At 42.9% G+C, this 17,153-nt stretch overlaps 2 protein-coding genes across 2 annotated transcripts in view; both read right to left on the reverse strand.

The window, feature by feature from the left end:
• Positions 1–17,153, reverse strand: part of LOC308153242 (cohesin subunit SA-1-like) — a gene marked incomplete at both ends in the record, with an annotated part of 205,898 nt that overhangs the window by 173,751 nt on the left and 14,994 nt on the right. The gene's annotated exons all lie outside the window — the stretch shown is intronic.
• LOC308153098 (cohesin subunit SA-1-like) overlaps positions 1,905–17,153 on the reverse strand; it is a gene marked incomplete at both ends in the record, with an annotated part of 29,251 nt that continues 14,002 nt past the window's right edge. Inside the window, 4 exons of the mRNA XM_080526194.1 lie at positions 1,905–1,931; positions 14,766–15,024; positions 16,037–16,156; positions 16,926–17,050. Of these exons, the coding sequence (XP_080382320.1) occupies positions 1,905–1,931; positions 14,766–15,024; positions 16,037–16,156; positions 16,926–17,050 (531 nt within the window). The remainder of the gene's footprint in view (positions 1,932–14,765; positions 15,025–16,036; positions 16,157–16,925; positions 17,051–17,153) is intronic.

Genomic DNA, 17,153 nt, shown 5'->3' on the forward strand with positions numbered 1-17,153 from the left:
TCTCTACTGCCCCCTACTGCCCTCTACTGTCCTCTACTGCTCTCTACTGCCCTCTACTGCCCTCTACTGCCCTCTACTGCTCTCTACTGCTCTCTACTGCCCTCTACTGCTCTCTACTGCCCTCTACTGCCCCCTACTGCTCTCTACTGCACTCTACTTCACTCTACTGTCACAATTATTCAGAGCTTTGAACGAGATTATTAACACCCGAACAGCCATGGGTGGGGTCATTAACACTAGAACAGCCATGGGTGGGGTCATTAACACTAGAACAGCCATGGGTGGGGTCATTAACACTAGAACAGCCACGGGTGGGGTCATTAACACCAGAACAGCCATGGGTTGGGTCATTAACACTAGAACAGCCATGGGTGGGGTCATTAACACTAGAACAGCCATGGGTGGGGTCATTAACACTAGAACGGTCATTTGACCTAGTGAGTAAAAATAAATTCTACCTTTGAAGTCGATCATATTTCAGGACCCTCCTTTCATGACTTTTCCGAGATAAGTGCGTTCTACCACCCAGTATCCTGACATGTTCTAAATCTACCTAGTATAAAGCTATTTCTATAACAGGGTTTACCCAAGTTACATACGCAGTAGTGATAGGATATTATATGTCTATGTACAGACAGTTATGAATGATAAACTGTACAGTAGGTCTCGCGATAGCTATCGCAGCAAAGAACTTGCAGTAGCCTACATTTGATTATGTCTGTAATCCTCAACGGATTTTCATGGAACAAATACAAATGTATTTATGATACAGTATATAATGTGTATAAAGTGTATTTATGATACAATATATAATGTATATACATTTTCAAATATTAGCATATTTATTACTATTATTTTTTAATAATGATAATCAACCTCTTCTGCATCATATGTGCAGCGTAATCCTGTATGGTGGTACGATGCTTGTAGGAGGTGCAGTGGTTTATCTCTCTGAGAGACATACTTAGATAGAGAACACTTTAATTCATATATTTGTATTTATTGCCTATTATCTTGTTAAATGTTGATATTTAATTTCTATATTTTTTTTTTCATAACTCTTTGACTGCCAGCCATGTTCAGAGCGGAGAGCTCCACACTGCCAGACTTTTGGGGCATTTTCGCTGAACTTTGAAGACCCACCAAATATTGACTTTTCGGACTACATAAACATTGAACATATCTACCAAAACTTTAGACTCTCTTCTTTCATCAGAAAAAGAAAGTTTGTTTCTAGCCTCTTTGAGTGTTTAGAAATCGGCCGTAGAACATAGGGTGGTTTCAGCAAAAACACCTGATTTTGACCAATAAACAGAGAAAACGAGCTTTTTCTGCAGAACAGTTTTTTTTTTTTTTTCCTGCACTTTTTCTGTATCATCCGACTCTGAACTGTTTGAAGAGTCGCGCGATGGCCGCGCTGCTCCGCGATGCTCCGCAATGCTCCGCGCCGCGTTTGGCACATACCCTGATCCGTTTCGCCATTACTACAACCCACAGCAAGCCACTTCCTTCTCCAGGCTTTTATCGAACTACTGCCCCCATCTGGGACCGAAATACATTACACCCAAGTCTGAAATTCACTCGCTAGGTGTAGAACATGTCAATAACGCGATCCCCGCGAAAAAAAAAAAAATGTCTTTAAGACGCCAATTGGCGTCTTTGGCAGTCAACGTTACTATTCTATAAGACGCCAATTGGCGTCTTTGGCAGTCAATGAGTATCCTAATGCTGTATGTAAAGCACTTTGAATTGCCCTTGTTGTATCAAATGTGCTATACAAATAAACTTGCCTATGTAACCCTGTATATGTTCCTATTCTTACAGACCAGCAGAGCTCGAACCCAGGTTCAGACAGCGAGCCCAGCTCCACCACACCAGGAAACCATCAACAACACAGGAGCTCTTTAGAGAGTTTTAGTGGAGGAGGAGCCCTGAAGAAGCATCAGAGAATACACACCGGAGAGAAACCATACCACTGCTCCCAATGTGGGAAGAGTTTCAGTACAGCAGGAGAACTGAAGATTCATCAGAGAATACACACCGGAGAGAAACCATACCACTGCTCCCAATGTGATAAGAGTTTCAGTACAGCAGGACATCTAAAGATTCATCAGAGAAAACACACAGGAGAGAAGCCATACCACTGCTCCCAATGTGATAAGAGTTTCAGTACAGCAGGACATCTAAAGATTCATCAGAGAAAACACTCAGGAGAGAACCCATACCACTGCTCCCAATGTGATAAGAGTTTCAGTACAGCAGGAAATCTAAAGATTCATCAGAGAATACACACTGGAGAGAAACCATACCACTGCTCCCAATGTGGGAAGAGTTTCAGTACAGCAGGAGAACTGAAGATTCATCAGAGAATACACACCGGAGAGAAACCATACCACTGCTCCCAATGTGGGAAGAGTTTCAAAAAATCAGAAAGTCTGAAGATTCACCAGAGAATACACACCGGAGAGAAACCATACCACTGCTCCCAATGCGATAAGAGTTTCAGTGCAGCAGGAAATCTAAAGATGCATCAGAGAACACACACAGGAGAGAAACCATACCACTGCTCCCAGTGTGGGAAGAGTTTTAGTGAAGGAGGAAGCCTGAAGATTCATCAGAGAACACACACCGGAGAGAAACCATACCACTGCTCCCAGTGTGATAAGAGTTTCAGTACAGCAGGACATCTAAAGATTCATCAGAGAGCACACTCAGGAGAGAAACCATACCACTGCTCCCAGTGTGGGAAGAGTTTCAATCAAGCAGGAGACCTGAAGAAGCATCAGAGAATACACACCGGAGAGAAACCATACCACTGCTCCCAATGTGGGAAGAGGTTCAATCAGGCAGGAGACCTGAAGATTCACCAGAGAATACACACCGGAGAGAAACCATACCACTGCTCCCAATGTGATAAGAGTTTCAGTACAGCAGGAAATCTAAAGATTCATCAGAGAATACACACTGGAGAGAAACCATACCACTGCTCCCAATGTGGGAAGAGGTTCAATCAGGCAGGAGACCTGAAGATTCACCAGAGAATACACACCGGAGAGAAACCATACCACTGCTCCCAATGTGATAAGAGTTTCAGTACAGCAGGACATCTAAAGATTCATCAGAGAGCACACTCAGGAGAGAACCCATACCACTGCTCCCAATGTGATAAGAGTTTCAGTACAGCAGGACATCTAAAGATTCATCAGAGAGCACACTCAGGAGAGAAACCATACCACTGCTCCCAGTGTGGGAAGAGTTTCAATCAATCAGAAAGTCTGAAGATTCACCAGAGAATACACACCGGAGAGAAACCATACCACTGCTCCCAATGTGATAAGAGTTTCAGTACAGCAGGAGAACTGAAGATTCATCAGAGAATACACACCGGAGAGAAACCATACCACTGCTCCCAATGTGATAAGAGTTTCAGTACAGCAGGATATCTAAAGATTCACCAGAGAATACACACCGGAGAGAAACCATACCACTGCTCCCAATGTGATAAGAGTTTCAGTACAGCAGGAGAACTGAAGATTCATCAGAGAATACACACCGGAGAGAAACCATACCACTGCTCCCAATGTGATAAGAGTTTCAGTACAGCAGGATATCTAAAGATTCACCAGAGAATACACACCGGAGAGAAACCATACCACTGCTCCCAATGTGATAAGAGTTTCAGTACAGCAGGATATCTAAAGATTCACCAGAGAATACACACCGGAGAGAAACCATACCACTGCTCCCAATGTGATAAGAGTTTCAATCAAGCAGGAGAACTGAAGATTCATCAGAGAATACACACCGGAGAGAAACCATACCACTGCTCCCAATGTGATAAGAGTTTCAGTACAGCAGGAGAACTGAAGATTCATCAGAGAATACACACCGGAGAGAAACCATACCACTGCTCCCAATGTGATAAGAGTTTCAGTACAGCAGGATATCTAAAGATTCACCAGAGAATACACACCGGAGAGAAACCATACCACTGCTCCCAATGTGATAAGAGTTTCAGTACAGCAGGAAATCTAAAGAGTCATCAGAGAACACACACAGAAGACTAACCATACCACTGCTCTGGAAACGATCGTAGCTCTAAGTCGGGTATTACCTACTGGTTATGCGGAGTTATTACAGGCATGTGAGCCGCACTGCCTATACTGTAATTCATGCGAAGTGAATGTGGCTCGTAATAAAATTAACGATGTTGTTATCAGCCGAGAAAATGAGTTAAGAAATGATTTTCTTTTACAACTTGAGTATAAGCATTTGCCTGGTTAGTAATCAAACGTTAAGTCACCCTTCTCTGCCCTCTCCCGCTTCTAGACGAGCGCCTACCATATATTTTAGCACTTGGCTTAATTCAGCCGCTTTTCTTTGAGCCGTTATTCAACTGCGTTCAATTTAAAGTATATTTGGTATTTAAAGAAGGAAGCACGTACGTAATGTTAAGCAAAAGCCATGGCATGGCAAGGTACAGAATAGGGGGGGTTGAGGGGGGGTTTCAAATCAGTTGTGCAATAGTCTATTTTGGTGAGTTGTTTCTATACAATTGACTTATATTACATTAAGGTAATGAATAATGGAGACAGCGACAGTATGTAGGTAGTAATCTACATCTTTCCTAGCAGGTGGACCTGGTTCAATCTCCTTAGAAACAAAACATTACAGATTTAGCTAATCTCAACTCTAAATTAACTGCACTGTTAAAACACTAGTTTTGTGAGACCTCACCTGTGTCCCTGTACTTGTCTCTGCTGCCCTTTGACCAAAAAAGCTCCTTGTTACTGTATATGAATGATGAGACACACACTGTGTTTCCAACTGTGAGCCACACTCATCTCTATGCTGTATGCAAATATTTATATTTTGAGTGTGCAACAGAGATCAATTATTTGTCATGGATGGGACACACACATTAATAGGAGGCCGATATACTTAACCCTTTGACATCCAAGCCAATGGCCACAAATGTTTTACTTATTAACCACAGATCTACCTTTGTACTGTCATACTGCAGAGCTTATCAAGTCTGGTTATAAGGTTACTAAAATGACGAGCCATCGTTTTTTTATAACATGAACTTGTCAAGTCATGAAGCAATACAAATACATCAACGTCTTCACTGATAATTGTATGCATGTTGATACTGGATAATGTGTTACTTATTCCTTTTATTCAGTAGTTCATAAGTAGTTTCTATACTTACGTTTTGCAATTTACAGGAACATTTGAATATGTTGGATCTAAATTAACCTATCTTGCAGCCCAGTGAGCAGTGGAGTACCGCAAAATCCCGAGGCCCCCCCCGCAAGGTGGCGGCGGGGGCCCTTTCGCAACGGAGGTAAAAAAAAAAAAACATGCGTTTTTTAGAGGCCGATGCGTTATTGACGTTGCGAAATTTCGCAATATGCACTCTACATTCTAAATGCTTGACTTAGCAAAAGGTACAAACAAGTGAGAGCAATAACTAAAACCAAATGGTAGACTACATCAGTAGAATGTATTTTAAGTAGAAAAGTACAAGCTTTATTTCTTTTAACAAAGTGTGGTGTGCACAGCAGCGCGATATCTGTAAACATACAAGCTGTAGACTCTCCGCTAAGGGTTGCCAGATGGGATTGAGAATTTCCAACCTAACCAATCTAAAAACTTCTAAATCCACCAAAAACCAGCCCATCTGGCAACCCTGTCTCCGCTGCATCAGAGTCTACTTGTTGCGTAAAATTGGCCAGGGTTTGTTAAATCCTTTGTTGGACATCTCGTTTCTAAAGTCCTGGTATATTGTGGCATTTCTTTACTGTTTGCCATCTGGTCTAGGAATACCCAGGGAGACGCAGACAGCAGAAGTAGAATAGAATAGTAGAATAGAAAAAGAAACAGCTACATTATATATAGCCTAACCATGCTGAACTACTGTATGTACCTGTATGATGCACTGACAGCCTGTGACTGTGAACCTGGCCGGACCCTGCCCTTCTGCCTGAGTTTGAGTATGATGCTGCCCAAATAAATGTTATTGTTTAGTGCTGTACGCTTTCGTGGTATTATATTGTGTGAATTATCATCTGTATGTTGTTTTTCTTTCACTCGACTAACCGCCGAGATAATACTTGAGACATGTACTTCCGTAAACATACATTTTTTATTTGATTTTTTTACAATATCGGACCGACAGTCCCACATATAGCGGCTATAATGTCCGAATAGAGAATCTACCACCACCTAAAGAATGCTTATTGTACTTTGTATTGTATTTTCGCTTGCTCATTTTCCTTGTGTCTCGCTGCCTACATGTGACGTCAAAGTCATGTTGCTATTTGTTACGGGTGGTAGGGTCTTTTTCTGTTGGACCTGTGGTGGGTTGTTGTGTTGTCTTAATTCTTTTGTTTCAGTGTGTCCCTCCTGCTGGAGCAATCAGTGAGATGCCTGGCAGCTGGGATCATCCATCAATTATTCAATCAGTTCACCACACCTTACTCTATATAAGTTAGTTTGTTCTGTTCTTCAAGAGAGGTGGCAGCTCTCAATATTTTTGGTATGTGATTTATGTTGTTGGCTATAGTTTTGTTTGATGCCTTGTTGTTAACCTTTTTGTTGTTCTCTTTCATTTTCTTTTAGCCGGGTACAGAGTTCGAGAGGTAGGGCACTTAGTAAGATACCTGCAGGTATACATCTGTGTCCTACACCACACGTAGATCACCCACTGTATTAGTAACATCAGCTAGTGCGGCGACACTAACCCTTGTATTTTGTTAGGTGCTACGGCACCGGCTATGGGGGTTAGGCTAGGGGGTTAGTTCTGGGGTTGTTTTCTTTTATAGGTAGATTTAGTTTTCTGGGGCTTTTCCTTTAGTGGTCGCTGCATAGATCAGGGGGTTGGGTTCTGTGTTGTGTCTCGTCTCTGTACCGTGGGTTGTAAAATAAATTATTATTGTTTAACGGATGCCTGGTTGTCACTGGTCTACTTCATTTGCACGCTCACTGTCATATGTTATGCCGGCGGCCTCCTACCACCAATAGGGCGTAACACTATTGGATACGGCTAACTATGTATATATTTTTTAATATAGGCCTATATATTAAAATTAAGGTTGACACAATGAAGGGCCACTCATTTTCTTTGTTTTATATATTTTTAAATTATATAAAAAATTAAAATAAAAGTTTGGATGCAATGTTAGGGGGCCCCCTAGTGGCTGGGCCCCCCCCCCCGCGCGGTGCGTCGCTTGCGGGCCCGTCCGCTACGCCACTGCCAGTGAGCAATAGACGTCTTTTCAACCTCGCGTCTACGCTTGGCCATCATATAAACCAGCTATATTACGGCTATATTTTCTACTTATCTTAAATGCATTAAAACCGTTATTAAACCCCTCTAAACTGTCAGAATACGTCCCAGACGTCATGTAGTATGAGATTCATATAGTCTAGCATAGTTATCCTAGCAGAAGTGGTGGTTTAAATTGCGTATATACGTCGCTGTCCTTTAACCCAGATAAATGCGGTCTGTGTCTAAACCTGTTTTAGTCTAGCAGCACGTTGAGTTTAAATTAATACCCTAAACGCCTGTAGATTGTCAAAATATGTACCAGACCGTCATTTAGTCTGAGATTCCATGTAGTCTAGCATAGTTATTCATGCAGAAGAAGTGGTTTAAATTGCATCTATACATCGCTGTCCTTTAACCCAGCTAAATGCGGTCTGTGTCTAAACATATTTTCTACTTATCTTAAATGCATTAAAACCGTTATTAAACCCCTCTAAACTGCCAGAATAAGTCCCAGACGAGTTGATACATCCACACACGCACGTTTGACAGCTGACCCCACAAAACTTCTCTCTGGTGCAAACAATATGTGTGCTTGGCTGGCACTGGCAAAAAAGTATCAAAACTCGAAAGGTTCGATACAATTGGATGTATCAACTCGTCTGGGACGTATTCTGACAGTTTAGAGGGATTTAATAACGGTGGGAATAGTACTCGGACGTTTGACAAACTGTTCGGCACGTATCGGACACTAAAAAGAATCGTTCAAAAAGATTAGTTCGTTCATTTTCGCCCATCACTAATCGACACAGCTAGCCCTTCTTGCCATGACTCCGGCGTTTATTCAGTAGGCTATAACAGGTCAAAACAACTAGACCAAACGGCAGCAAACACAAATCAATAACAGGTCACGTCGACCTTAAATAACAGTGTACCAGTGTACAATAACTAACAGCTAACTCTTACAGTAACATGTGGCCTGTGTTTTTTGCAGTTCAATTAAAATGAGCATTATTACAAAACATTTAAAACACAGTGGACGTGAAAATGGCGGATCATTTGCATTCCGTTCATAACAAATGCTAAATTCCACACGATTTATTTGATAGCACATCAGTGATGCAGTGACGTTGAACTACAACAAAGAGGCTGAGAACTACAACGACCGTCTACCTACCCGCGGGCACTCATGGAACTACTACACTGCGCCTGCGCACAGCCAGCAAACGGTCGCGCGCAATATTTGAATGTTGTTGGCCAGAGATTTTACCGTCATAATATTAATACCTATTTTAATGGATTTTTAATGGAACTATGTAGAAAACTATGTCTAACCTGTCGAGGTCAGAATTGGTTTCATCATCTGAGAGCAATCTGTCCGTTTCTAGTCGAACTAGTAACAGAAGTTTGCGAGTGGAAGAAAGAAGAAAGAACGAGGCTGACCCGTTCCTGTCTGCGCTGCAGTACCTCTCCCAGGGTGAGCTAGCTAGTTCAGCTAAACTAACATTTATCTACTCTTTTTATCAACATTTATCAAGTCTTTCGGCTTAGCATTGGCTTGTTTGCTTTTTCTATATGTCAACATTGTGGAGTTATATAACTTCCAAGACCACTCTGTCTTCTTGTTTTTAACTAGCTAGCTATTTTTGGCTAAATATACCTACCGGCATCATCACTAAAGTAGGTGGATGCGTCCAAAACAAAAGCCTTATATTTGACATGAAGACCTCTATACCCGTATAGTAAGTTAATAACCTCTATACCGGTATAGTACTATAACTAGTAACAACATTGTCAATGAGGTAATTACATGGCTATATGGAGTTTTATCAGTTTGTGTTAAGTGGTTTGTACTCTGTGAAGCGCTGTGCAGACCAGCTGTCTTCAGTGCTCACAGACATCTGATCTTCAACACACATCAAACCTGGTTAAATGCATTATAATTTTCCACTTATGAATTCGATTCCAATTTAGAACTTTGATCTCTGAACTTAGCCGCCATAGCCAGGTAACATACGATGACTGATGGATAGATGATTCACTTAATGAAGGCTATTTGTTGCAAGTCACTTAGGATAATAAAGCCGTCTCAATGTCCCAGTGTACATTGCAGGTTACTGTTGAATATCACTGCATCTTTGGAAATGGTCAAAGCCATCTGACAACCCTGGCAGACATCTTCAACACCTCACTGGCTGAATGTAAAGGTACCTCCCTGCTTCAAAACATCCACCATCATCCCCGTTCCCAAAAAGCTGAGGAACACAATCATCAAGCAGTGTTTCCCCTAGGTTTGCTGCCTTGGGAGGGTGGCATGGATCCTCCACCTCCACCCCCCCCCCCCCGTTGTGAAATGTTAATTTCTCCTCACCCCCGCCCCCCCCCCCCCCCTGTTGTGAAGTGTTAATTTCTCCCCCCCCCCACAATTAGTGTAACAGATTAGTAACAGAACAAGTTATCTCTGTAATATCATAATATCAATGTTGTTGCTATGTTGTTGCTGATCAGGCCTGCACCGTCATCAGCTAACTTGACTTGATCAAAAAGGTGTGCACTAAAGGTTTGTTGTCTATAGCAACGGCTTAAACTCTACTATCCATACACGGGGGTCTAGGGTGGGTGGTAGCATACTACAGATTATTTTGTGGCGAGTGTCAAACATTTGCTCACTATAGGAACAAGAGCTACAGGGCACCAGACATTCAAGCATATTACATTTTCTTTGGCACATAGTAGGCAATCCACAATTTATCTGGCTCTTTACTCTTGCTTTTTAAAGTTTTAAATGGGATTCTTCTGTGAAAATAACTTTTCTTTTGCTTTATTTAATTACAGAAGCTGTCATGAACCTAAAAAAGGTCACAGAGGTGGAGGCAAGGGCGAGCATTGGAGATCACCTGAAGCAGGCCCCAGGCAGAACGGGCGGTGCTGGCTACAGAAAGAATAACCCAACCTAAATGTGGTCTCCCTAACTGTTAATAAATACTATTATGTTGTATGTAATGTTCCTATTTCATTGTTAATATTTAATATTCTTATTTCCTTATTTATATTTCGTATTTACTATTTCCCTAAATAAATACATGTTCCTATTCTTATTCCTTATTTATATTTACTAATAATTCCCTAACCCTAAATAAATACATGTTCCTATTCATATTTCCTTGTCATAATTTACTTATTACTCAAGAAAATTGTATTTGTCTACTTATACTAAGTGTTTAAACGTCTAGGCTATAACAAAGCTAAATTGATGTGAAATTGGAAATTGAAACGTCTGTTTAAACTGCATTTCAACAGCTATATATAGTCTGCCGTTGAAATGCCTATAGAAACAGTCGTTTCAATTTCACCTCCATTAGGCTTTGTTTTAGCCTAGACGTTTAAACACCGGTGTTTCAATGTCTAGGTTATAATTAAGCTAAATGTAGGCTAAATTGGAAATTGAAACAACGTCTATGTTTAGACGTTGAAATGCCGTTGAAACATAGAAAGGGAAACAATGTCTATGTTTCAACGGCATTTCAACGTCTAAACATAGACGTTTTTTAAATGTCCAATTTGGCCTATATTTAGCTCGATTTGGCCTAGACGTCTACGGGCCATTTAGACGTTGTTTAGACGTCTAATCAACGTAAAATTGCTCAATGGGAGGGTTTGTACCTGGATGTACAAGGATGGGTTACAATACCCATATCACTAGAATGATTCTTATAATCAGTTTAAAACCACAGGCCTACTATCAATATACAACGAATGGTATTTAACATCAGGTTTTTTTGGTATAGAAGCAGAATAAAAGTTTGAATGTGCACCGCAGTAACTTTACTACCAGCGCGCATATGAACGCCAGGGTTGCCAGATGGGACGGGTTACCGCCGAATGGGCTACTTTTGATCACACTGGGCCGGAGCATTTGGGCGGGTTGGGCTGGATAAATAGCATTTAGGCGTCTGCCCATCAAAACGTCAGTGCCTGAAAGTTACAAAATGTGTGAAGTTAAAACACACACCCTAGTAGCTACATACAATGTGTAATAGTAATTACAGGTTTTCTGACAATATAGGTTTTGGGCTGTTTTTTTGTGGATTTAGCTGTTTTTAGACTGTGTTTAGGCTGGAAATTGTCAATCCCATCTGGCAACCCTGATGAGCGCGAGCATTTATATTCAAGAGTGGATGGCAAGCTAGTCGGCCTGTTGATCATAATAATAATAATAATACATTAGACTTATATAGCGCTTTTCTAGACACTCAAAGACGCTCATAATTGTAACTTAGGCAGTAGGCCTAATGTCAGAACCGGAGTAGCTGAAGAAGACAGACAGACTGAGCCGAGTGCTAACGTCTCCATAGCAACGTTAGGCCTACTAGCAGCACAACGAAGACCACAATAGTTAGAAAAGATGCTGCCAGTTACATGAAACATGAATACCCTGAGCTGTTGGACAAAGCCGTGCTCTCTCTCCTTCCCGTTGCGACCACCTCCCTGTGTGAGAAAAGCTGCTCTTCTCTCGCTGCCATGAAGACAACATGGAGCTAGAAACAGAACGGAGCTGAGCCAGACTCGACAGCAGCATTTACCCAGATACCACTCTGTGTTCAAAGAAACAAGACATCCTTCTCATTAGGTGAGTTGTCAATAGACAACTGTGTGTGTGTGTGTGTGTGTGTGTGTGTGTGTGTGTGTGTGTGTGTGTGTGTGTGTGTGTGTGTGTGTGTGAGTGAGTGAGTGAGTGAGTGAGTGAGTGAGTGAGTGAGTGAGTGAGTGAGTGAGTGAGTGAGTGAGTGAGTGAGTGAGTGAGTGTGTGAGTGTGTGAGTGTGTGAGTGAGTGTGTGAGTGAGTGAGTGAGTGTGTGAGTGTGTGAGTGTGTGTGTGTGTGTGTGTGTGTGTGTGTGTGTGTGAGTGAGTGTGTGAGTGTGTGTGTGTGTGTGTGTGAGTGTGTGTGTGTGTGTGTGTGTGTGAGTGAGTGAGTGAGTGTGTGTGTGTGTGTGTGTGTGAGTGTGTGAGTGTGTGTGTGTGTGTGTGTGTGAGAGTGTGTGTGTGTGTGTGAGTGTGTGAGTGTGAGTGAGTGAGTGTGTGAGTGTGTGAGTGAGTGAGTGAGTGTGTGAGTGAGTGAGTGAGTGAGTGAGTGTGAGTGAGCGAGCGAGCGAGTGTGTGAGTGTGTGAGTGAGCGAGTGAGTGAGTGAGTGAGTGAGTGTGAGTGAGCGAGTGAGTGAGTGAGTGAGTGAGTGTGTGAGTGAGTGAGTGAGTGAGTGAGTGAGTATGCAGTTCTTGATGTAGCCTACTCACTTGAAAATGAAAATGTGATTCATAATGTTGAGTAATTTCTATTACTGTGTGTGTGTGTTTGAAATGCAGTTCTTGAGTTCTTGAATTCTCACATGCTGTTGGAGAATGAAATAACATTGTTATATTCTTACTGTTCAGCACTTGCACTGTGTGTGTGTGTGTGTGTGTGTGTGTGTGTGTGTGTGTAAAATACAGTTGCTCTGTGACTTATTCTTAGCACTTGTGAGTGTGTTGGAGGTGCTGCCCCTTGCATGTTTGGTAGAGTCTGTGTGGAACAGTTTTAAAATCTGATTGTACCCCAATGTGTATATGTTGCATTGGCTGTTAACATCAGTCATACTGGTGGTGGTACTTGGAGAGACACATATTTTCTGAGGTGGTACTTGGTGTGAAAAGTTTGAGAACCACCATAGAGCCTTCAGTGATGATGATGTCATAATAGCAATCAAGCACATTAGTCAGCCCACTGTTGCTGATTACCAGTGAAGAAAGAAAGCATAAAAGAATAAACATAATACATATATTGATGATAATGATACATGATATACATGTTTTTTACTTCGTTAATTTATGTATGGATTTATTATTCATGTGTGTATTTATTTCTGGTTGAAACTGCTGTACAACTGGTCAACATACTGTACAGCTCTGACAAACCCACTGCTCTGGTTCTGGTTACCGAGGACGATGTCACAGATATGCGCTACAGAGAGTCGTGAGAACGGCCCAGAAGATCACCGGCGCCCCCCTCCCCTCTCTGGAAGAGCTGTACAACACACGCTGCCTCAGGAAGGCCTCCAAGATCTCCAGAGACCCATCCCACCCTGGGTACGAACACTTTGCTCGGCTGCCCTCGAACAGGCGGTACAGGACCATGGCCGCAAGGACAAACAGACTGAAGCACAGCTTCTACCCCAGGGCCATCCAGGCCCTGAACACAGCAAAGACCTAGGTTCTGGGCCCTGGACAGTCTGGACGGATTGATGGCAGCTGCTGGATTGAAAATCAGGTGTAGTGCTGAAGCACAAATGTGTACATTTCAAGCCTGCAAATTGCGACACTTTAAATGAATGTGCAATAACACTATGTGCAATATGACAACCATAAGGTTGCAGAGAATAGGAAATGTTAGAATAGGTATAGCATAGCATAGAGTACAGCACAGTGTTTTATTTGTACAGTATAGTATAGTGGATAGTGTACATAGCCTTTATTTATGTAAACCAGCTCCTTTCCCTTCTTGGTTTTTTTAGTTTTTTTTTTCTTTCCTAGCACCAGGGGAGCCCCCCCTCCCAAATGTCATTGTTTGGTACCTGTACTATATCAATGACAATAAAGACCATTCATTCATTCATTCATCATGATTGTGATGTCATACGTGTGTGTATAGATACAGGTATGAAAGCCAAACAAAATTCAACATTAGCATTTCAGGACCCAAGACTCCCACATTTGTATTTTGTATACATTTGGAGATTATATTAGATTAGACCAGACAACAAATTGCAGTTTTGCATCTAACCAGAAGTGAGATGTTTCTACGGATTCTGAGCAAGGCGATTCCCGATATACACACTATATCCAAGTTATACAACACTGCGAAGCAGATACGGCAAGATCCCGTCGATCGCATTGGTTTCAGACAGACTGACACTATCTGTGCCCCTCGTGAGTACATTTCTTGAAGGTCCACTATATACATACTGTACGCCTTGCCACATGAAGCTCATCAAAATGTACTAATTAATTCAGTTTATATTAATTCTTTTTATTTGTATTTCACACTCTAGCCTTCTGGTCAACGCCTCCTCCTCCTCCTCCTCGCTTCAGCCAGCACCGGACACTGATAACTGTCCCTCCAACTGTCTTTTATGCTGGTGAGTACATTTCTTAAAGGTCCACTATATAAATATAATGGAATTTGTATTATTTAGATGTATGAATGCATATGATATGTTGTGTCTAGGACTCTGCACTCTATACTGGATGTCAGCACTTCATATGATATGTTGTGTCTAGGACTCTGCACTCTATACTGGATGTCAGCACTTCCACATTCAGTTCAACGTATCTGCCATGTTGTTGTACACTACTGCATGCCTTGCCACATGAAGCTCATTAACATTTACTAATTAATTCAGTTTATTTAAATTCATTTTATTTGTATTTCACAGACAAGTTCAAGTCTGTCTTCAGCCCGTACCAGGCAGAGACAGAGGGACCCACAGGAGACGTGTATGACACCGGCGACACCGGGGACACAGGCGGGGACGACGCGGAGGATGAAGAGTGGTGGAGGCGGTCGGCCGATGAGGGAGTGAGCGAGGCCGACAGAGGGACAGTGGCTGAGGCTGACTGGACCCGGGAGAGGGGCGCCCGGGATGTCATCACCGACACCCGACCCCTGATGCTGCCGCTGTCCCGCCACACCCCTCGTCCGCTTGCACTGGACGCTGCTGAGCCTGGAGAGAGAGAGAGGTCAAAAGGTTAAACCTCCTAAATCCTTAGCAGCCACCACCCCAGCCTTAATTAATCAGGCCCCTCTCTCATTTAAACAAACCCTGGCCTACACACTTTTCCCAAATAGTATGTACTCCTGTGATATTACGGAGACTGTATATATGTTTATGGAATGTCATTTTCTTTTTTGTCAAGTTTTTGGAACAAACCAAAACATTTAAAAGTGTGTGTGTATGAGTGTAAGTGAGTGTGTGTGTGTGTGTGTGTGTGTGTGTGTGTGTGTGTGTGTGAGTGTGAGTGTGAGTGTGAGTACAAGTGAGTGTGTGTGTGTGTGTGTGTGTGTGTAAATGTCTGTGTGAGTATGAGTGTGTGTGTGTGTGTGTGTGTGTTACCCACCCCGGGGTGTGGTCTTCCTGTGCGTGGATGCAGGGATGCTACGGGGGGACGGTGCTGGGCTCTCCTTTTCCTCCTCTCCCTAACCCTCCTCTTAACCCTAACCCTCTTAGCAGGGTCCAGAGAACGCTGGTACATACTCAGGGACGGCCAGGAGGGGGCAGCAGAGGGAAGCTCAGCTCTCAGGAAACGTGACCTGGAGAGGATAGAGAGAGGGAGGGACGAATGGATGGATGGATGGAGGAAAAAGAGTAAGAACAACCTACAAGTATTTATATATATTAATGTCACGTGTACTTACTACATCTTGTGTGAGTTCCGGTGTGGAAGTTATTGCAAGTGAGGGCAAAGGGGGGATGATTGATTGGGTGGTTATTTGAATATTTGTGTGAGTGTCTGTGTGCACAAACACACTATCATATATGTCATATGTCAAGTCATATGTATAGATGCTTGTGTGGATGAAGACGTGTGTTCATGTACGCCGGTGTGTGTGTGTGTGTGTGTGTGTGGTGTATGTGTGTTGTGTGTGGTGTATGTGTGAGTGGTGTGTGTGTGTGTGTGGCGTGTGTGTGTTTGTGTGTGGTGTGTGTGTGTGTGTATGTGTGTGTTAAGACTCACACTTGAATGCGGCCCTGACGGAGGAGTTTGAAGCTGAACTCGCTGAGGATCTCCAGGAAGGGCAGGTTCGGAGGCTCCTCCCCCTTCACCGCGTCGCGCAGCGCAAACCGGATACCGCTCCTGAGAACACATCAACAACCCAAACATGGTTCTACACAAACGTGGCACAAACTGCACCATGTTGCATAGGTTAGAAATAGAGAGAGAGAGAAAGAGAGAGAGACAGAAAGAGGCAAAGAGAGAGAGAGAGATAGAGAAAGAGAGAAAGAGGCAGAGAGAGAAAGATGCAGAGAGAAAGATACAGAGAAAGAGAGAGATAGAAAGACAGACACAGAGAGAAATAGACAGAGAGAGAGAGACAGAGAAAGAGGCAAAGAGAGAGAGAGAGGCAGAGAGAGAGAGAGAGCGAGAGAAAGAGGCAGAGAGAGAAAGATGCAGAGAGAGAGAGAGAGAAAGAGACAGACAGAGAGAGAGACAGAGAGAAAGCGACAGACAGGGACGGAGAGAGAGATAGACACAAAGAGAGAGAGAGAGGCAGAGAGAAAGAGAGAGACAGAGAAAGAGGCAGAGAGAGAAAGATGCAGAGAGAAAGATACAGAGAAAGAGAGAGATAAAAAGACAGACACAGAGAGAGAAATAGACAGAGAGAGAGAGACAGAGAAAGAGGCAAAGAGAGAGAGGCAGAGAGAGAGAGTGAGAGAAAGAGGCAGAGAGAGAAAGATGCAGAGAGAGAGAGAGAGAGAGAAAGAGACAGACAGAGAGAGAGAGACAGAGAGAAAGCGACAGACAGGGACAGAGAGAGAGATAGAGACACAAAGAGAGAGAGAGACAGAGACAGATAGAGACAGAGAGAGAGAGACGAAGGTGTGAGTGTGTGTGTGTTACTGACATATGCAGGGTAATCAGTGACATATGCAGGTCAACGCCGAAGCTCATAGCCAGTCTCTTGGCCAGCTCTCTGATCTCTCCCAACTCCTCACTACCACGCTCCTCTGGAGCCAGCGCAGCAAGCAGCTGAGGAAACACACACACACACACACACACACACACACACACACCACACACCACACACCACACACCACACACACCCTATTAGTAGTCCACCCCTCATCACTTA

The sequence above is a fragment of the Nansenia antarctica genome (assembly GCF_963989245.1).
Source record: "Nansenia antarctica genome assembly, chromosome: 3".
NCBI lineage: Eukaryota > Metazoa > Chordata > Actinopteri > Argentiniformes > Microstomatidae > Nansenia > Nansenia antarctica.